The 22,867-nt window shown below is 39.7% G+C and overlaps 2 protein-coding genes across 6 annotated transcripts in view; one reads left to right on the top strand and one right to left on the bottom strand.

Annotated features, from left to right (window-relative positions):
- Positions 1–8,090, top strand: part of ELF2 (E74-like factor 2 (ets domain transcription factor)) — a 126,897-nt gene extending 118,807 nt beyond the window's left edge. For all 5 annotated transcript variants that reach the window (XM_011944641.1, XM_011944645.1, XM_011944643.1 and 2 more), the window contains 3 exons: positions 3,886–4,078; positions 5,273–5,623; positions 6,348–8,090. In XM_011944641.1, coding sequence (XP_011800031.1) covers positions 3,886–4,078; positions 5,273–5,623; positions 6,348–6,972 — 1,169 coding nt within the window. In that variant the 3' untranslated portion in view covers positions 6,973–8,090. The remainder of the gene's footprint in view (positions 1–3,885; positions 4,079–5,272; positions 5,624–6,347) is intronic.
- An 11,717-nt stretch (positions 8,091–19,807) lies between these two features.
- Positions 19,808–22,867, bottom strand: part of CCRN4L (CCR4 carbon catabolite repression 4-like (S. cerevisiae)) — a 31,260-nt gene continuing 28,200 nt past the window's right edge. The window contains exons 2-3 of the mRNA XM_011944646.1: positions 22,453–22,722; positions 19,808–20,656 (exon numbers count right to left, since the gene is read on the bottom strand). Of these exons, the coding sequence (XP_011800036.1) occupies positions 19,821–20,656; positions 22,453–22,722 (1,106 nt within the window). The 3' untranslated portion in view covers positions 19,808–19,820. The remainder of the gene's footprint in view (positions 20,657–22,452; positions 22,723–22,867) is intronic.

The raw sequence follows: 22,867 nt of genomic DNA, 5'->3' as shown, positions 1-22,867 counted from the left end.
AAAAAAGACATTGAACACTTACTTATTCAGGAACTGGTGACCCAATTTGGGAGAGGCTTAGGATACTTTTCTTATTTCCTTGTTTGTTTTTGGTTGTTGTACACTTCTAACATCTTAGGTTTCCTCTTTTAATTTATATTGAAAACTTTAAAAGGTAACATAGCAGTAAATATTAGAAAACTAAACTATAAATATACAGTTACTACTGTTGTCTTTTAAATAATTCTTATCCTCAGTGGTATCACTTATACTTGAACATCTTTTGCTTAGCGCTGGAGAAAAACTCTGTGACCAGTTTTTACCAATTTAAATCATATCTCATTACAATTTCAGTCTTGTATTAAATTTGAGGCAGTGTGTTATAATGTAATTAATTAAAGCTATAACAGTCAAGCCTATATTCAAAATCCAGCCAGTGTTTTTTCTTCTGTAAAATTGTGATAATAATATTTGTCATAGGCAAATTCCTTGTTACCTGGTAAAGAAAGCTTCTCTTTCTGAATCCTGTTTTCCCTAAAATCAGAAATAGAATTTTTAATAATTTTTTTCTTTAGAGACAGGGTCTCACTCTTGTCACCCAGGCTGGAATATAGTGACATGATCATGACTCACTGCAGCCTCAACCTCCCAGGCTAAAGTATTCTTCTGCCTTAGCCTTCCAAGTAGCTAGGACCACAGGCACATACCACCATGTCTGGCTAATTTAAAAATTTTTTGTAGAGACGAGTCCCCCTATGTTGCCTAGGCTATTCTCATACTCCTAGGCTCAAGTGATCCTTCAGCCTTGGCCTCCTTAGAATTGTTCATTTTAACTTGGGGATCGCAACATGGGTGCAGTGAGTATTTAAAGATAATCTGAGGGCTTTTGATGAGTTTAATTCAAAACATGGAAACATTCAGATATCTTATGTGCAAGGCATTGTCTATGTTACACAAAAATTTCTTCCAGAATAAAATCTTTACTCACACTTAGTACTATGTGAACAAAATAAAAATGCCCCAGCTACACATTTTTATGTAACTGAAGTTTATACATGGTTTGTTTTAATAGTTTTTAGGTAGTGATGCTGATGTAATAGAGTCCTAGAGATACAAATGTAACATTGTGAAGTTGAAAGTCAGCTTTTTTTTTTTTTTTTTTTTTGAGATGGATTTTAGTTCTTGTTGCCCAGCCTGGAGTGCAATGGCGCGATCTCAGTTCACCGCAACCTCTGCCTCCTGGAGTCAAGTGATGCTCCTGCCTCAGCCTCCCTCCCGAGTAGCTGGGGTTACAGGCATGTGGCACCACGCCCGGCTAATTTTTATATTTTTAGTAGAGATGGGGTTTCTCCATGTTGGTCAGGCTGGTCTCAAACTCCCGACCCCTCAGGTGATCCGCCCGCCTTGGCCTCCCAAAGTGCTGAATTACAGGTGTGAGCCACCACGCCCGGCCAAAGGTCAGCTTTTTTAGGTCAACAGATGCATAATGGGCTCAACTCTGCGTTATTAATGAATTTACTGGATTTTCAGAGAAAGCCACAGTGAAAGTGAAATGCTAGAGAAAAAACATCAGTATTTTGATTAAAGGTGTTGGGGTAGTGGTGGCCGTTTCAGGACTCTTTTCTCTTCTTTTTTTCTTGAGACAGAGTCTCGTTCTGTTGCTCAGGCTGGAGTGCAGTGGTGTGATCTCTGCTCACTGCAACATCCGCCTCCCAGGTTCAAGTGATTTTCCTGCCTTTGCCTCACAAGTAGCTGGGATTACAGGCACCTGCCATCATGTCTGGCTAATTTTTATATTTTTGTAGAGATAGGGTTTCACCATGTTGGTCAGGCTGGTCATGAACTCCTGACCTCAGGTGATCTGCCCACCTTGGCCTCCCAAAGTGCTGGGATTACAGGCGTGAGCCACCATGCCCAGCCTTCTGTTCTTCTATTAATAAGAATTTGGCATCTAGAGGTTATGAAGGGAATAAAATAAAAACAACCTGAAAAGCCTCTTCTCATGACTGCTGCCCACTACTCTCCACTCCTTAATAAGGGAAAAAAGAGTGTGATACTTTCTTCCTTTTGGGATTAATTTTTTAATTTTACTTACCCAGATTCCTTTTCGTTCTTTTATGCACATCCTAGCCATCTTCCAAGACTTCATGATGGCCTCTCAGTCCACTTTATTTTCACTCCTGGAATCCCACAGACATTATTTTCTATGATTATTTGGGATATAGTTAATTATGCATTACTTTGTGATAGACCTTATATTGTTTCAAATTGTTATTTATTTCTTGCATTGTTGTTTAACTTGTCATCTGCTTGCTTTTCCCTTCTCAACTAAATTATAAATTCCTTGAGGCAGGGACCAAGTTTTCAATTCATCTCCTTAAACATGATATGTGATGAATAAGCATTTTCTTCTGCAGAAATATTCTAATATTTCCTCATTTAAAAATTTTTCTAGCAGTGTGATCCAGAGCTAATGTTATAGTTAACATTTGATGAATACTTGACTAGTTTTAAGGAATTATCATATTTTTCCATTTTAGGACCTCAGATTTTAAGATACAAGTATAGACAATGAAATCCTTTAAATATTATCTTCCGTCTACTGCGTGTAATCAGTAGAAAGCGATTAGAAATTTTTTTTTCAATCTGTTTTTAGAGGCAGTAATGTGTTTTTTTTTTTTCTTTTTCCTGAGACAGGGTTTCACTCTGTCACCCAGGCTGGAGTACAGTGGTATGACCTCGGCTCACTGTAACCTCTGCTTCCTGGGTTCAAGCGATTCTCGTGTCTCAGCCTCCCAAGTAACTGGGATTACAGGTGCACGCCACCACGCTCAGCTAATTTTTATACTTTTAATAGAGATGGGGTTTCACCATGTTGGCCAGGCTGGTCTCGAACTCCTGACCTCAGGTGATACGCCCACCTCCCAGCCTCCCAAAGTGCTGGGATTACAGGTGTGAGCCACCACACCCAGCCAACAGTAATGTTCTTTGCTATCAAGTCTTAATTGACTGGTAGTACAGAGGAAAATGATAAGAAAATGCTTAAAGGGTTGAGGGTAGTTTGCACTTACAATATATATACCTCAGAGTTCATGCCTGTAGGTGAATCAAAGAAAAGTAAGTTTCTTACAAAAAGATCCTAGGTCTGATGCCTAAAACTTTTACACATTTCATTGCATTTTGCTTGCCTATCCAACAAAATTACTAAGTACCTTTTGATGAATTTTGATCATGGAATTTAGGCTTATCATATGATAAACAAAGGTGTAAACAAATTTATTTTATTTAGAGTTTAAATCTGTATAAACTAATAAATTTGATTCTGTTTAATTCAGGTTAACTTTGCCTAAGCAATTATGCCTTTGCCTTTACTGAACTCAAAATCGAGGATAGGGTGATATGTAATAGTACAGATGCCAAAATCTGTATTTTAGCATCGTAACTGTAAGCATACGTAGGGGATACCATTTTTTAAAAGTAGAAACAGGCTGGACACAGTGGCTCACACCTGTAATCCCAGAATTTGGGGAGCCTAGGCGGGCGGATCACCTGAGGTCAGGAGTTCAAGACCAGCCTGGCAAACATGGTGAAACCCTGTCTCTACTAAAAATACAAAAATTAGCCCAGTGTGGTGGAATGTGTCTGTAATCCCAGCTACTCGGGAGGCTGAGGCAGGAGAATCGCTTGAACCTGGGAGGTGGAGGTTGCAGCGAGCCAACATTGTGCCACTGCACTCCAGCCTAGATGACAGAGCAAGTCTCCGTCTCCAAAAAAAAAAAAAAAAAATGTAGAAACAAGTTATATTCAGGATTTTTAAGTTACGATGAAGGACACTTTATTTGCTTTTAATTATGTATTTAATTATGTTAATGAATTTGTAATCAATGTCTGTCATTGTTTTTAAAGGAAACACAACCTATTTGTGGGAGTTTCTTTTAGATCTACTTCAAGATAAAAATACTTGTCCCAGGTATATTAAATGGACTCAGAGAGAAAAAGGCATATTCAAGCTGGTGGATTCAAAGGCTGTCTCTAAGCTTTGGGGAAAGCATAAGAACAAACCAGACATGAACTATGAAACCATGGGACGAGCTTTGAGGTAAAAACGCAAACGAGCTAGTATTCACACAAAATTTATGTATTTCTTTATATTGTCTATTAGCTGTTTAAAGAGAAGCTGAAAATCCTTTACAACTTTTTAACTTTGGGGGATATTCTAGAGGAGCATCTTAGATTTGGAAGTAGATGGGGAGATAGGAGTTTGGTCTACATGCTTATAATTTTAACATAATTGGAAAATTCATTCTTGCAGAAAATGTGCTTTTGTACTTAGGACTATTTCTTAATAGAAATTGTGAAGTTGTAGGCTTAAAAAAAATTAAGCCTAAACAGATTATGGTTCCTAAAGTTAATTTGTATTTTAGTTTTTAGGAGTTTGTTATAAATGGATTTATGTTGATAGGAAAATTTAAGTTTTATCAGTTTGGCCGGGCATGGTGGCTCATGCCTATAATCCCAGCACTTTGGGAGGCTGAGGCGGGCGGATCACTTGAGGTCAGGAATTCAAGACCAGCCTGGCCAACGTGGGGAAACCCCATCTCTACTAAAAATACAAAAATTAGCCGGGTGTGGTGGTGCTCACCTGTAATCCCAGCTATTCAGGAGGCTGAGGTAAGAGAATCGCTTGAACCCAGGAAGCAGAGGTTGCAGTGAGCCAAGATTGTCCCATTGCACTCCAGCCTGGGCGACAGAACGAGATTCCGTCTCAAAAAAAAAAAAAAAAAGAATTATCAGTTTGATAAACCCACAAAATTCTCTGATTGGAAAGTACATGGCTTCTTCTAATTAAAGGTGTTTTTAAGTGAACACATGGTTTATGTGACAGTATTCGCAAATCTCTACTAAGTTTAAGTTTAAGCTTAGATAATTTTTCCAGTAATATCAGTTTGTTTTTATAACCTGTGTAAATCAGAAAAGAATTTCTACCAGTGTCAGTATAGTAAAATACTCAATGGTAAGGTAAATTATTTCTTTTAAGAAAAAGAATGAACTTTCAGCTACTTTATAGATCTTAAGTTTGTAGGACGTTGGCGCCAGGTTCCAACCTGATTCCTACTCTAAATTTGTAACCTTTTGAGCAGTCTAGGCAGTAAGAGTTTGTTTTTTTCTCATCTGTTATTAGGGATAAGGGAATGTTTCTGTTAGTATGCACTGTACATAGTCTTTTTGGTGGAGGTAGAGTAGGGTGGAGAAATAATATACTTGATTCATTTGGTACATTTTCCCCTTACAGATACTACTACCAAAGGGGAATTCTTGCAAAGGTTGAAGGACAGAGGCTTGTATATCAGTTCAAGGATATGCCCAAAAACATAGTGGTCATAGATGATGACAAAAGTGAAACCTGTAATGAAGATTTAGCAGGAGCTACTGATGAAAAATCATTAGAACGAGTGTCACTGTCTGCAGAAAGTCTCCTGAAAGCAGCATCGTCTGTTCGCAGTGGGAAAAATTCATCCCCTATAAACTGCTCCAGAGCAGAGAAGGGTGTTGCTAGAGTTGTGAATGTCACTTCCCCTGGGCACGATGCTTCATCCAGGTCTCCTACTACTAATGCATCTGTGTCAGCAACAGCAGCTCCAAGGTAAGTGAGGCAAACTATTAGTTTTAATGTATTTACTTTTTTAAAAAGTCTCCTTGGTGAAAGCGAAATGTCCCTTTGCTTAATATTAGTGTTCTAAGAACCCAGTGTTGTCAGGACTTTGAAAAGTGCTAGATATTTTAATTATATGTTTTATTGTTGTTAAAGTAGATGTCTTACTGGGTTCAGTGACTCACGCCTATAATCCTAGCACTTTGGGAGGCCAAGGCAGGAGGATTGCTTGAGGACAGGAGGTCAACACAAGCTTTGGCAACACAGACCTCCTCTCTATAAAATAAAAATAAAAAATGGCTGAGCATGGTGGCACATACCTGTAGTCCTAACTACTCAGGAAGCTAAGGCAGAAGAATCACTTGAGCTTAGGAGTTGGAGGTTGTAGTGAACTAAGATTGCACCACTGTACTCCAGCCTAGGCGAGAGACCTTTTGGAGACCTTATCTCCAAAAAAAATAAAAAAAGTAGATGTCTTAAATTACCTGAATTGGTTTTTATGGTTTTATAGATGGAGCTTAATGTAGGCTTTAGTTTTTAAAATATATTTGTGTCATGATATGTTTGTGTCAGACATCAGGAATTGCCAGTACCTCTGTAAAATTTGGGAGCACTGGTTTTACACATTTTGGATTTATATTCATCTTTTATTCAGGAGACCTATTTTCTCATTTGGCATTAAATATAATCAGCTTTTTTCTTTCTAATGTACTAGGACAGTTCGTGTGGCAATGCAGGTACCTGTTGTAATGACATCATTGGGTCAGAAAATTTCAACTGTGGCAGTTCAGTCAGTTAATGCAGGTGCACCATTAATAACCAGCACTAGTCCAACAACAGCGACCTCTCCAAAGGTAGTCATTCAGACAATCCCTACTGTGATGCCAGCTTCTACTGAAAATGGAGACAAAATCACCATGCAGCCTGCCAAAATTATTACCATCCCAGCTACACAGCTTGCACAGTGTCAACTGCAGACAAAGTCAAATCTGACTGGATCAGGAAGCATTAACATTGTTGGAACTCCATTGGCTGTGAGAGCACTTACCCCTGTTTCAATAGCTCATGGTACACCTGTAATGAGACTATCAATGCCTACTCAGCAGGCATCTGGCCAGACCCCTCCTCGAGTTATCAGTGCAGTCATAAAGGGGCCAGAGGTTAAATCGGAAGCAGTGGCAAAAAAGCAAGAACATGATGTGAAAACTTTGCAGCTAGTAGAAGAAAAACCGGCAGATGGAAATAAGACAGTGACCCACGTAGTGGTTGTCAGTGCGCCTTCAGCTATTGCCCTTCCTGTAACTATGAAAACAGAAGGACTAGTGACATGTGAGAAATAAAATAGCAGCTCCACCATGGACTTCAGGCTGTTAGTGGCAGTACTGACATAAACATTTGCAAGGGAAGTCATCAAGAAAAGTCAAAGAAGACTTTAAAACATTTCTAATGCATATACGAAAACAATCAGACTTACTGGAAATAAATTACCTATCCCATGTTTCAGTGGGAAACGAACTACATATTGAGATGCTGACAGAAAACTGCCTCTTACAGTAGGAAACAACTGAACCCATCAATAAGAAAAAGGATTGAAAGGGACCAAGCAGCTCACTACGATATCAAGTTACACTAAGACTTGGAACACTAACATTCTGTAAGAGGTTATATAGTTTTCAGTGGGAGGGGTTGGGATGGGTGATCTTATTGTTACATATAGCAATTTTTGATGCATTTTATATGCATACCAGCAATTATTACTGTGTTCGCACAGTTCTCACTTAACTGGTGCTATGTGAAGACTCTGCTAATATAGGTATTTTAGAATGTGAATTGAAGAATGGATCCCAAAAACTTCAGAAAGAGGATAGCAAAAAAAGATCTAGTGCGATTTTTTATATATATATATATACACACACACATATATATATATCATATAGCTTAAGCTGATTTAAAACAAAGGCCTTAGACTAATTTTCGGTTTTCTTTCTTGAAATAAGCTAATGGCTTGTTTGTGTAAAGCTTTTTTATTAAAAGAAAAATTTTAAAAATCTTGTACCTAGCACAGTATTGTTATAGAATTTACATGTAACATTTTATATGGTAGTTTAAGTCTGTCAGTTTCTTAATTGTGGACAGATTAACAGTTGGCTCTGGCCTTTTGCTGTAACATGCCTGTGTCACTCAGCCCTGGCATTTGTGCAGACATATCATTTTCAGTTCTGCTGTCACTTGGAAGTTCAGGCTCAGCATGAATTTTTGTCAGGTAGCTCTAATACCTGGAGTTTTCTTTCTTTCTTTCTTTTTTTCAGTTGAAGTTTATGAGGGAAATACCAGTGTTCAGATTTGAACTATAATAGTTTGTATATTCAACATTTGAAGTATATTCTATTTTGTTGTACTCTTGTTTCAAAGTGTATTCAAGTAGGTTTTCTGAAATATAGAAATGAAATTTATCTTCTGTTTTGGTCTCTGGTGATATTTTTAACAATATTTAAAAGCCAGCATAGACGTGTTTTAGTTAAGAAGTGATAAAACATCTCTATTTCTCCTTCCCAACTACTGCATGAAGAAATTCTACTTCTGTTTTGTTCCGTTATATTAATATTTGGCAAATATCTGCATGTTGCCAGTTTCTTTCTAGTTGTAATGATGAACTATAATGTTCTGCTTAACATAATGAATTTAGTATTTTAGTTGGCTGCACTTAAAGAATTTATATTTATAAAACACTTCAAACCGTTTGTTTCACAATCAGACCTTTTGTGGATAAAAAGAACAATTACTCTTCTAGCCCTTTTACAGATTAGGAAGTTAAGGTATCTGAAGGATTACGTAAACTATGTAATTTCACTACTATCTGTCACTACATATCTTAATGCTCTTTTCTACTACAAAGAAAAGGTGTCTATTTTTACATCTTTTAGAAATTTAGATGAAATCATACTTAATATTTTTTGTCTTTTATTCGTGCATTTGATCACATACTACTTATGTCAGAGATTGTTTATAACAGTTCCCTTTGTAATCTGTTAAACTTTTCCATAAATGTGTTGATGATACTTTTATACAAAAGCTCAAAGAAAAACTCACTTGATTCTTTTCCCATTTGGGAGTTACTCTCAAATTCTACCTCCTTTTAAAACATTTCCAAAATATTTCAGGTTTGAAAATTGATATTAAGTGCGTTGGCACTTAAGTGTATTATCTTGTTTATTGCACTGTGACTTCATTTGTTTAGTCATGTCTTCCGTAATAGTCATTTAGAGGAACAATTATTTTATGCTATACCTACCCCTCTCCCCAAGTGCTAAGCATATTAGACACTCGGGTCAGACATTTATTGATTTTGGGAACATTTGCTGAGAATGTAAGTCACATGCTTAAAGACTTTCCTTCGATGCTGGATTCTTAATTGGTTCTAACAGGGTTAAACCAGGGCTATTTAGCTACCTCTGCTACTCTACCAGAAATTTTTTTCTCTTTAATAATAAGCACATCTGAAGTCTAGACCTGGGGCCAGGTGCAGTGGCTCACGCCTGTAATCCCAGCACTTTGGGAGCCGAGGCGGGTGGATTGCTTGAGGCCAAGAGTTTGAGACCAGCCCTTGCCAACATGGTGAAACCCTGTCTCTACTAAAAATAGAAAAATAATCCAGGAGTGGTGGTGCATGTCTGTAATCCCAGCTCCTCAGGAGTCTGAGGCACAAGAATCTCTTGAATCTGGGAGGTGGAGGTTGCAGTGAGCCAAGATGATGCCACTGCATTCCCTCCAGCCTGGGTGACAGCGAGATTCTGTCTCAAAGAAAAAAAAGTCTAGACGTGGAAACATACATATTGACAGTATATACTGATCAGAATGTTTCAGATTGAAATTATTAATGATATGCCTCGCCCCTGAAATTATCAATGATGTGCCTCACCCCCATCCTTCCTGCCCTTTTAATGTTTGGCTTTTAATCTCAGCCCTTTCAAACTATAAATCAACATAATTTATAGTTGCTTTTTTGTGTCCAGTCTATTAGAGGGAAAAAAGCCCACATAACCTTGGCTTGATGCTACTACATTTCCAGCCTTACTAGATCTTTAAATTATGATCAGTAGTCTATCAGTTTATTCTTTAGGTCACTTTCCAGCAACAGTTCCAGCCTTCACTACCTTTCTCACCAGATAACCAGTATACCTCTATACAGAGAACTTGGTCATGAGCTGTGAATTCCCTCCATTCCTGGACCCCTTGCTACAGATGATTTACTTACTCCAACATTCATCCCTACCACCTGTCTCAGGAAGGAGGTGCCCTTCCTCCTGTACTCAGCATCTCCCTTTCACACCTACTTGGTCTCCTTGCTCCAACAATTAATAGCCTATCATTCTGTCCCTTCTTTTTCTTCAAATAGCCTGCAGTCTGAATTCTTACTTAGAAACAGTTCTCCGTGAGATCTCCAATAACAAGTTGTCAAATTAAACAGACACTTTGGTTCACTTAATCTCATGCCTACTTCTCAAAACTCATTTGGTTTCCCATGTTTACTTCCTGCCTAACCAACTTAATTTTTCTTTGTTCTTTCTGCCTATGGGCTTCTTTTCCTCATAGAATTGTTTTAAGGATTAAATGAGTTAATATATTAAGGATTTGTAACTAGTGTCTGGCACATAGAAAACACTCTTATTGGACGTTTACTATTATTACTTCACTAACATAATTGTTAGATAATCTCACCCATGCCTGTGGTTTTTACTACCAAGTCTATTGTTAAAGCCTAGACTTTGACGCTGTCAATTTTTTTTTTGTTTCCATGGGAATGCCTCATGGAATTGCGTGTCATCCTCGCGCAGGGGCTGTGTTTCATCTCTGTATCGGTCTAGTATTAGGATATGTGCTGCTGAAGCAGGCACTACTCTGTCTTAGGTGGGTTTATCTAATTGCCACTGGCTATTTCTTCCTGAGTATCCAATTGAGCTCTCTTCCCTCCAAAATGTGTTTCTCTTAGCCCAGTAAATAATACCAGCAACCCATTACTCATGCTAGAAGCAACCTGGGGGCCATCCTAGATACTTTACCTCCTCTAATCATTAACCAAATTTCTACTCATGGTACCTTCTAAATACCTTCTCTTCCATCCTCCCTGTCTTTCTTTGTCTCACCAAGTTTCCTTCTAATCCATTCTGCAGGCCACCAGTTGAAAGCTTTCTAAATGCAGCTTTTCATCACTCACGAACCTTTGTGATTGCTTCAGATTCTTCAGTGGCATCTCTTGCTAAAAAGATATGCCTAAGCATAGCAATTAAAGTCCTTTGATCTGGGCTCTGCCTATCTCCCCAAGCTTCATTCTCTTGCTACTCCTCTCTTAGACTTACCTGGGCTATAATATTTCATTTTTTTCCAAATATTCTAGGCATTCATACCTCATGAGCCATCCGTTGATGGCTTCTTTCTGAGCAACCCATTCCTCCTTCACCTACGTTGGAGTTCAGTTTTATTTACTGAGATATGAGGTGACAGACATCAAAATAAAAGTTTCTGAAATAGGCGTGGAAACCATTCAGGTTGGGGAGTGATCTGTGAGTGAGCTCAGAACTTAGACTAGAAAGAGTAAAGTATATAAAGATAGGTTGGGGGAGAAAAAAAAGAATCAGCAACGGAAGTCAAGGACTATTCATAGAGAATAAACATGACAGATAAGGTAACATTTCAAGATATGGTGGCAACATCAAGTGCAAAAAGAAAGGCAAAACAAATCAGGCTAAAGAAAAAGCCACTGAGATTCCACTGACAATGAGAGGGCAGTTCCAGTGAGGTGTGGTGGTGAAGCCAGAATGTAAGGGATGGGGCACTTGGTACATTGGCATTTCTGATCACATTAACAAGTCATGTCTAATTTCTAATAAGACAAACTAAAGACAAAATTTTGGCCTTGGGGTTATTTATAAGGTCTCCTATGATGCTTTTGCTTTAAGTCTCCTATCCTACTTTTATGAGGGTACTACAGAGCACTTTATTTTTGGGAGGCAAGAGTAACCCTTTAGTTCCACAGCTATCAAAGCAAGTTTTCCTTTTATTGTAGCTTTTAACCATTCACAGTACTGCAAGTCTTCAGTGGTTGTGATTCATCTAGTCTTCAACCCCTTTGTTACAATCACCGTCCCCCATAATTAAAACATATTCTGTAGGAACTCAGTACACTGTGATGCCAGCCCTAATGGTAGAGTAAGATACTGCTCACCCTTTACAAGGGCACTGATTTGCTTCCTATCTGTGTCACACCTCCAAACCTTTGAAACACTCACATGCAGCAGGGAGACTTATTTGAGCACCCACAACTGTCTTTCTGAACACTGCAACTCAGTAGTAATGCTTTGGGTTCAAGACTAAAAAACAGTACATCACAGCTTCCAAAGTGAAAATATAAGTAAAACAGAATTGCTTGGCCGGACGTGTGGCTCGTGCCTGTAATCCCAGCACTTTGGCAGGCCGAGGCAGGTGGATAATGAGGTTAGGAGATCGAGACCATCCTGGCTAACACAGTGAAAGCCTATCTCTACTAAAAATACAAAAAATTAGCAGGGTGTGGTGGCAGGCGCCTGTAATTCCAGCTACTCAGGAGGCTGAGGCAGGAGAATCACTTGAACCTGAGAGGCGGAGGTTGCAGTGAGCCGAATCACATCACTGCACTCCAGCCTGGGCGACAAAGCGAGACTCCATCTCAAAAAAAAACCAAAAAACCCCCACCATAATTGCTTAATGCAAAATACTGCATATCAAAGACAAAACAAAGCTGTGAATTACAAATAGGCTGTAAACTAGCAGCAGAGTTACTTTCTCCCACGATAATTGTTCACATCCATTCCACTGTAGAATCTTTATTTTTTGAGTCAGTCTCGCTCTGTCGCCGAGGCTGGAGTGCACTGGTGCCATCTTGGCTCACTGCAACCTCCGCCTCCTGGGTTCAAATGAGTCTCCTGCTTCAGCCTCCTGAGTAGCTGGGATTACAGGCATGCACAACCACGCCTGGCTAATTTTTTATATTTTCAGTAGAGAGGGGGGTTTCACCATGTTGGCCAGGCTGGTCTCAAACTCCTGACCTCAGGTGATCCACCTGCCTTGGCTTCCCAAAGTGCTGGCATTATAGGCGTGAGCCATCACACCCGGCCTGCACTGTTGTATCTTAACTTTGAGAAACTTGTCTATTTCGGGTAAGTGATACTGTCACTGCCCAAAAAGGAAAAATACGAATCTGTATAATCTCCAAATTATTTCTGAGTTGTAGGACACTAATTCACTTGAATCCAGTGATTACTTTGCCTCACATTAGAAATACCTGGAAAGCTTTTCGTAAGCCTGTGTCTTAGCTTCTACTTGATACCAATTACATCAGTGTTTGGGAAAGGGAGCCAGGCATCTTTATTTTTAAAATATCTCTAAGTGATTTCATTGTGCAGCAACATTTTAGAACCACTGCCTTATAGTTACAATAAGGAAAGCTTTAACATTTAGGGTTCTGTGTTCCAACCCAAGTGTTCCAAAAATGGAAAAAGGTAGTCTGAGATATATTATTATAAATGGCTTTTTAAAAACCTACATACTGTGTATTTTATCAATTCTAAAGCGTTTTTCTTACATTTAACATGTCTTTAATTGGGATGACTCTGTAAGAGTCTCATGAAACAGTACACCAAGTTAATGTGCCTTGTCTCTTCAAAGAAATTACTCTGGAAAGCTATATGCTAATTCTAATAATGTTACCATTCAAAATACTTTTAAGTGGCTTTTTAGAGGAGAATCTAAAATTTACATATATTTAATAGAGACAAATTTCCTGTTGAAGATTTTAGTTTTAAAAAGAACTGCGTCATTTGAAGTTAATGTGATGTGAATCAAGCTAGGTAATGTCATATTTGGTTCAAATGGAGATGTGGCTATGAGATTGACACAAATTTTTTTAAGAGCTTCATATAACGTATGGAAGCAGTTCCAAAAAGTTTCCCACTGGCCGTGGTGGCTCACACCTGTAATCCTAGCACTTTGGGAGGCTGAGGTGGGCGGATCACGAGGTCAGGAGATCCAGACCATCCTGGCTAACATGATGAAACCCCGTCTCTACTAAAAATACAAACAGCCGGCCGTGGTGGTGGGCGCCTGTAGTCCCAGCTCCTCGGGAGGCTGAGGCAGGAGAAGGGCATGAACCTGGGAGGCGGAGCTTGCAGTGAGCTGAGGTCGCGCCTCTGCACTCCAGCCTGGGCGACAGAGCGAGACTCCGTCTCAAAAAAAAAAATTCCCAAATATTTTTGGGCAGTGGCAGCAGTAATTCTGATTTGAATTTAAAATTCAAATCAGAATTTTAAGAAAACTTAGAGATTATTCCTTTATTACAAATGAAGGAAAACTTTTGACTCATCGGTTCAGATAGTCAGTGGCAGACCTGCAAAGAATTCACCCTCTGACTCCCAGTTGAGCCTGAACCCCCACTCACTCCCATCCAAAAAAAAGTGGGGGTGGGGGTTGCAGGGAGGGAAACAAGCTTAGCTTCTGAATAAGTGTGTTCTATCATGTAATAATCCTTTCCCACAAACTGAATTTTAAAATACTGCAGAACTTTGCTGGGTGTTCTCAGCAGGTTTACCACCCACTCTGTGGAAACCAGAATCAGATGTCAGACATGTTCCTTATGTCCAGTCTTATGCCTTCTTCCTTTTTTTTTTTGGAGACTGTCTAGCTCTAGCTTTGTCACCCAGGCCGAAGTGTAGTGGCGTGATCTCAGCTCACTGCAACCTCTGCCTTCCAGGTTCAAGCAATACTCCCATCTCATATCCTGGAATAGGTAGGATTTAGGCACCTGCAACATGCCCGGCTAATTTTTGTATTTTTAGTAGAGACAGGGTTTTGCCATATTGGCCAGGCTGGTCTCAAACTCCTGATCTCAGGTGATCCACCCACCTCAACCTCCCAAAGTGCTGAGATTACAGGTGTGAGCCACCACGCCCAGCCTATTTCCACGTGTATGCAAGTTTCTATTCTTGTGTGCAAACTGTCTGGATCTTGAAGCCTGACCCTGTTTAATGTGGCAAGATATTTAATCAGTGTCCTGCTTTATTGCTACAAGAGTTTCAGATAGTTTACATATAGAACAAATGAAAGTCAACAAAAATAAACAGGTACAAGAAATTTCAGTGAAAAAAGGAATTTCAAATAAATTACAAAAGAAAACTAATACACAGAATATATGCTGTAAAGTGTTACAGTCATTAAAATCCAGCTACATACTGGCTTTGAATATATTGGCAGCCAATAAAGATAAGTTAACCAGTTGAGATTCACACAGTCCAAGTTTAGCAGATGCTTAGGAGACGCAAGGCTTTGCCTAGCATTCTGTCAAGAAGGGTTTTGCTGTCTGTGTGACTAATCTTACATGAATGTTTTCCCAGAATTGAGTTTTCCAAAGAAATATGGGGACAAGGGGCTGCAGTTGTGGGTATTCTGTTTTGTCATTCAAAGGCAGATCTTTCTACATTACAAATCAAAGTACAACTGACAACCTCTCGAAATTGAAGAACCTAAGCAGTAGCCCACAGCCTCACATCTGCCTAGAGGAACAACTGGGTAGAAAAGACCAACCAACCAATCTTTCGCCATTCAGTCAGCCCTTCTGCCTATTTTGGGCTTAAATTTCTATAAACAGAATTAGTTCTGCCCTTTCAAATTGAAAGGTTATTCTCTTTGGTGAAAATATTAGGAGTGGGTTGTTATGACATGAAATACAGAGGGCCCTTCCCTTTTTTGTTTTGAAACTTAGCCATTATTATTCTTACAATGTGTATTTTAAAATTTATATTATTTTACAGATCTCACAAATCCATGAGGTTGAGAGGGCAGATACAATAATATACTCTATGGAGAAAACTTAGGCTCTAGAGATGGAGCAGCTCATTCAGGGTCACACTGGTGACAGCTAAGTCTTTTCAGTTACAGCCTGTGCCCTTTGACATGTTGCATTTTCCCCTCCTTTTATCTTACATGCCCTAGTTTCAGGCCTTTGCCATTCTGGTGTTTGACCATGGCTCACAAATCTCTTCCTAATACCTATGCACTCCAGGTAAAAAGTCTGCCTGTCCTATATTTTTATACATGTCATTTTAAAGAAAGAGTCGATTAGAGCTTCTTATGTATGCACATTCATTTCTTGGATGCCTTTTTTAAAACTGAAATCATGTTTTAGTGTTACCTCTTTTTAGCATTTAATTCTTGGGAATCTTTCCTCAAGTCTAACACGTGTGATAAGTAATGCATATATATGTAACTATATGCAACATTCCCTTCATTATAAATCTTGGCTGTTTTAAAAATGGTTTGAATACAGAATATTTGCATCAATTTTTGCCTTTAATTTGAAATACCAGAGTAGCTGTTCTTACTGCTTCCTTTAAAAACTACCATTGAAGTATGCAAACAGTATCAAATGTTCTACTTTGGACAAAACTAGACTTTACTGTATCAGAATACTGGAAATCCGGGCCAGGCGTGGTGGCTCACGCCTGTAATCCCAGCACTTTAGGAGGCCGAGGCGGGTAGGTCAGTTGTGGTCAGGAGTTCGAGACCAGCCTGGCCAACGTGGTAAAATCCCGTCTCTACTAAAAATACAAAAATTAGCTGGGCATGGTGGTAATCCCAGCTACTAGGGAGGCTGAGGCAGGACAATCACTTGAACCTGGGAGGCAGAGGTCGCAGTGAGCTGAGATCGCACCTCTGCACTCCAGCCCGGGCAACAGAGTGAGACTCCATCTTACAAACAAAACAAAACAACAAAACACTGGAAATCCATTATATTCCAGTATTCAGCCACCATATCTTTCTTGTAGTCTAATACTGTATGTATGATACTGCATGTGTATTTGACTTACACGTTTGACCATTTGACCATGTTTAACAAATCTCTTGCTACACTCCAACGTCTGTTCTCCATTTGTGTTCACTCAAAGCCAAAGAAACGGTGGTGGGGAAGAAGCAAGCACTGTGGAGTCAAGATAGACCTGGGTTTGAATCTTGACTCAGCTACTATTTATTAGCTATCACTTTGCTCAAATTATTTTGACCTTTTGAGCCCCTGTCTATAGTTTTAAGACCCTATATAAAGCTCTTAGTCAAAGGAACTCAAATGTTAATTTCATCATATGTATACACCATAATGCCTTATTTAAATAAACAATCCAGTCATTACTACCACCATGTACTACATACGGTATCTACTGAAATGTGGCGTGAAGGAAACCAAAACTCATGCCGCTCCTACTCCCTCTTCAAATTTGCAGTTTACCTTCTGAGACTCAGTAACAAAACAGTATATGGGAAAATAGAAAAAAAACAGAAACAAAATAGTACATAGGGTATAATAGGAAAAGCAGAATGAACGGTACATATGGATGGAATAAGGGATCTATGCATGGAACATGCAACTTGGGGTGGGGCACAGTGGCTCATGCCGGTAATCCCAGCCCTTTGGGAGGTGGAGGTAGGAGGGATCACTTGAGCCCAGGAGTTTGAGACCAGCCTGGGCAACATGGTGAAACCCTATCTCTACAAAAAATAAAAAAATTTAGCTGGGCATGGTTTCATGTACCTGTGGTCCCAGCAGCTCGGGAGGCTGAGGTGGGAGGATCACTGGAGCCCATGAGGTAGAGACCACAGTGAGCCATGATCACACCACTGCACTGCAGCCTGGATGACAGAGCAATACCCTGTCTCAAAAGAAAAGACAAAAGCAACCTAGGAAGATTTATACACTACTAAAAAAACCTTATGTAGAAGGCTCACATATGACTTTTTTTCTTTTTCAGTTCTTGGTAACTCACAGAACATAAATACTTTAGGCAAATGCATCAGTGAAGTAAGGATTCAATCTCCTGCAGTGATAACTAGAAAGGATAACTCAGAGTTTCACTATGGATTTTTTCCAATCCCCTTAACTCATAGTAACATACCAATCATATGTTGGTGTTTCCAAAACCGATTTTGTCCAGTGGCATGCCCATGCACCCATATGCCTCCTCTCAACTCATACCCTGTTAATTTTGTTGGCAGACAACACTTAAAACTCAAACATTGACTTTCATTCTCCTCCAGATTTACTTAAGGCTGCCATGGTTTCTCTTCAGGTTGAAATATTTGAGTATTCAAATCAGTATTGTTCTCAACAACAGATGACTAGCAATTAGCCATGCTAAAATCTGAACCAATTCTACATTTGGTAGATGTTCTCATGCTTGTCATTCTTTCCAGTAGCCCCAAAATTGTGTGCATACTATGTTACTTCTGAAAACCTCATTTGTTTTAAAAGTGGTTCTATTACAGAATGAGGGATCCATTTCAGTGAATGTTGTTGCAGCTACCACATACACAGAGAGCGTTAAGTGCCGTCAACTTGCAGCTACAGATCTATCTTCGTTCATTTTTACAGTGAAGGCTCTGTGTGTGAATGGATATATGTGGGTCATTACGATAAAACAGTATTAAAGGAGAAAATCTACTCCCAGATTCTTTTTGGACTACAAAGACATTAAAAGCACTAGCTTTAAAAGACCATTTATTAATCTTACGTATTTACAACTCACAAATTAAAATATCTATTACCAGTAAGTTATTTTGTTTGCAAGAGGCTTTACCTGTAATTTGTACTTTTATTTCTGATGGAAGAGAATTCCAGGTTGTTTTTTATTTTTGAGACAGAGTTTCACTCTTGTTGCCCAGGCTAGAGTGCAATGGTGCAGTCTCGGCTCACTGCAACCTCCACCTGGCAGGTTCAAGTGATTCTCCTGCTTCAGCTTCCCAAGTAGCTGGATTACAGGCACCTGCCACCAAGCCCAGCTAATTTCTGTATTTTTAGTCGAGACGAGGTTTCACCATGTTGGCCAGGCTGGTCTCGAACTCCTGACCCCACAGCTGATCCACCCGCCTTGGCCTCCCAAAATGCTGGGATTACAAGCGTAAGCCACCACACCCGACCCAGGTTATCTAATTTTTACATTCTTCTTTCTAGATATTTTGAATCATAGTATCTGGCTATCTTAGGAAATTTCAATGAAAGCCCATTAACAGGCTTTCTAGAAAGTTTTATCTCTGAAAAGAAGGTCCTACTTCTTGGCCACTGCCACATACAGCTTCTAAATAACCTATTGTGACAGCTTCTAAATAACCTATTGTGAATAGCATATTCCAATACAAATAATGATGATGACATCGAGTGACTAATATCAAATGTATACCAATATTATTCCAATGGCAAAGTTTAAATATGTAACAGCAATACAATAATGAAAACTAATTCATTAAATAATTGAAAACTAATTGGAATCTCTTGAAGAAACAGTAACAGGGAACGTAGAGGCAGCACAAGGATTATTTTTGAAGAATGTATCAAAGAAATCTGATATTTAAATAACAAAAGCCCCTCCAGGCTAAATAGTTCCTTTGCACTCATTTTGTTACAGCCCAAATGAAAATATTTTAAAGCTTTATGAAAATTACCGTAAATTACTTTCTCTATAACTTCTCCTGCATGGTTCTAAAATGTTCATAGTGCTATAATTTATTTACTTAATTTTATATGAAGATATAAAAAATAAATATTGCCATGCATATTGTTGACATTTTAAAAACCCATAAATAACTTAAAATGCTGTTTAAAGAAATTGCTCTTACATACTACTATGGAAGATTCAAGCAAGTCTGAGTTTTTATAGCATCCTCAAACTGAAAAAGCTTCAAAATAACCGAATTTATTATTTTAGAAATAGAGATGGGGTCTCGTGCCATGTTGCCCAGGCTGGACTTGAACTCCTGGGTTCTAGTGATTCTCCCACCTTAGCCTCCCAATGTGCTGGTATTACAGGCATGAGCAATCACCGCACCTGACCAAAACAAGCCAATTTAATGCCCTTAAATGATCAAAATGTAATATTAAGGAAAAGAAAACAATATAAGCCAAAATTGGAGTGCAAACACCTTTTTTGCTATAGGTTTTAATTTTTGAAAAGTTCTGTGAACTAAAGGGAGTATTTTCCAAGGGCATGCTGGAAATAGAAAATGAAACGATAGAAACTTCCCATGTTTCTATCCTTCCTCTGGCATTGTCTTATCCTATTTGTTTCCTGAAACATCCCGTTAAGACTCTTGTGATTAAAAAGACAAAAGCAAGTATTTATAAAAGTCCATCAGTTTCCTCAGTAAAGCTGAAGTCACATACTAGAGACAGGTGGTCTGAAGGATAATTGAAGGAAGGTAGCCTGTTGGGTCCAATCTGTTCTTCAGTGAGCAGATCGAGAGCTGACCTTACATTTAGAGCATGTTTAGAATACCAGATGTAATCCAGGGTGTGCCTGCACTCCCCTGAGGTCCGGATCTTCCAGGTAGTGTATGGGGGTTCTGACTGCCCATCAGCACTCAGCAGCTTGTAGGCGCTGTTCAGGTTGAGGCTGGAGGAAGCAAAGTGTTTGTAGACCTCTTCTGTTGGCTCTGCATTGAAGTCCCCACACACAATAAGGGGAATCTTGGCTCCTTGGGTGATGTTTTGCAGGTTCTGAAGGAGGTCACAGCCTTGAGCTGATCGAAACCGCTCCCAGCCAGTGCGTGCTTTTAGATGGGTGACAGCAATGCAGAACTGTCGGCCTGACTCCTTGCACTCCAGGGTCTGTGCAATGGCCACCTGGTTGGTTTTCAGTGTCATGGCTGTCAGCCTAATATTGGCACTGTTGACTAGCTTGAATCGGTTTTGAAGAAAAAATAAGGCACAGCCGTCTGGTCCATTGTTGTGTTCTACATCTAGACAAGGTGACCAGGGTTTGGGGAAAAATGTGCCTTGATAACCTAGTCTACTGAGGAGTGGTTGGAAGGTGTCAAAATAGTGGTCCACCTCTTGGAGGCACAATATATCAGGCTGGTAGGCCAGGATTTCTTCTAGGATGAGACATTTCCTTTCTTCCCATTTGAGTGCTTCAACAGGGCATTGTACAAAGTTGTCTTTGCCTTCTCCAAGAGCTGAAAAGAAAAAGCTAGTCAGTTGTCAGCTCTTACAGAACCATATACTTCAAAGTACCCAGGAGGTTTGGCATCACCCAAGACCCTCAGAATGCTTCCTCTGCTTCAAATGCTTGGAGTGGTTCTCTGTCCAAACTGTATTACCCCATCCAAACTAAATCACCTCTCACTATGTGGATGAAGCACACAACAGATCTTTTGTTTCAGAACTATTTCATGTAACCATATTCCAGGATATTAAGATCTTACTTAAGGAAACTGCTTTGCAGTCCCAGGGATCTAAGCTATGTCAAATGAAATAAATGTCAATTAAAAAAAATTTTTTTTTTGGTTTTCTTAAACACCAAATATTTAACGCCAAGTATTAGTTTTAACCCTGACTATTATAGACACTACTCAGAATGAATGGGACTTATTTTATGGAAAAAGAATCTAAGATTGGTTAAGTCATGGAATCTCCTCTTATTTTCCAGGAAAAAAAAAAAAATCAGGCCCTTGTTTTTCTTAAAATCTCAACTGCTATATAAAGTTGATTGACACATCTGTTTTTTAATTTGGCAGACCCAGGAAAGAAATCCTTTCTACCATAACAAAGTAACACATATATACACATACACACACACGTATATACATGTGTGTGTATATATATATATATATATTTTTTTGAGACGGAGTCTCGCTCTGTCCCCCTGGCTGGAGTACAGTGGCTCAATCTCAGCTCATTACAACCTCCATCTCCCAGGTTCAAGTGATTCTCCTGCCTTAACCTCCTGAGTAGCTGGGATTACAGGCATGCACCACCACACCCAGCTAGTTCTTTTTGTATATTTAGGAGATGGGGTTTCACCATGTTGGTCAGACTGGTCTTGAACTCCTGACCTTAGGTGATCTGCCGACCTCAGCCTGCCAAAGTGCTGGGATTACAGGCGTGAGCCACCGCGCCTGGCCACAAAGTAATAGAGAACTGAAGCAACATCATTTTGGTCTCAAGTTATATAAATGAGTATGAATAATATGGCCACAAAAATACCTAGACTCACCACCACCCACACAGAGCTGCCATTTTCTGCATAAAGTTCTGTGTTACCCAGTTTCTTCCCTGCAAATGGTATCGTGGTGCTATGGACTGAAAGCTGGGGGCAACAGAAAGTTTGAGGCTGTTATATTCAACTGCCTAATAAAAGGTAGGGTCCTTCAAATTTGGATCTGCTGGGAAGTAGACAGACTTCCATTGTTCTTGGGTAGTCCACAAACATGGAAGGTGTAAAGAATAAACCGTGAGTTACTTGCTTTAATTGTAAAAACCAGGTCAGGTGCGGTGGCTCACGCCTGTAATCCTAGCACTTTGGGAGGCCGAGGTGGGTAGATCACCTGAGGTCAGGAGTTCACGACCAGCCTGACCAACATGGAGAAACCCCATTTCTACTAAAAATACAACATTAGCTGGGTGTGGTGGCGCATGCCTGTAATCCCAGCTACTCAGGAGGCTGAGGCAGGAGAATCACTTGAACCCAGGAGGCGATGGTTGCAGTGAGTTGAGATTGCGCCATTGCACTCCAGCCTGGGCAACAGAGTCAAACTCCGTCTCAAAAAACAACAACAACAAAAAACCCAGATGACTCCCTGTCTTAACCTCTTCTAGGAGCTCTCCATGCTGTTCTAGTCACCGTATCCTTCTACACCTCCATCTGCCCACACCTCTTCCTTCCACATACATCAGTGACCTGAGGATGTGCAGAAGCAGAAAGGCAGTCACAGCAAACTTGACTGCACAGGCACAGAAGCATCAGGCATACCTTGGGCGAGGATGTTCCACTGCATAACTCTGATAGGCGGGTGGGTACTAGGGCAATCTGTCCTCAGATCCACAAAATCCCTCTGGAACCGGGGAGGTCGGGTGTGCAGGACGGCCCTGCATTCCTCAAGAAGCTCTTTAGGATCAATGGGCTCCAGATGTTCTGGGTCAGGTGACACCAAATACTCTGGGTGCTGGGAGGCAGCGCTGCTGTTCAGTGTCTTGGCGAGAGCACTATAGAGTCTGCTTGTACCGGTTCCCATGGAACACGCTACGGAAAAGGAAATCACAATTACACATTCAGCTCCTTTTCCTGACTTCTCGCCCAGCACAACTGTAAGATAAACATTTACTGTCCACAGAAACCAGGAGCTCAACTGTTGCCATATTCATGTATAAAGTCATTTCTTTTTTTT

This window comes from Colobus angolensis, unplaced genomic scaffold, assembly GCF_000951035.1.
Source record: "Colobus angolensis palliatus isolate OR3802 unplaced genomic scaffold, Cang.pa_1.0 Scaffold235, whole genome shotgun sequence".
NCBI classification, from domain to species: domain Eukaryota; kingdom Metazoa; phylum Chordata; class Mammalia; order Primates; family Cercopithecidae; genus Colobus; species Colobus angolensis.
The sequence above is the reverse complement of the archived record's forward strand: the minus strand, read 5'-3'. Positions and strand labels throughout refer to the sequence as shown.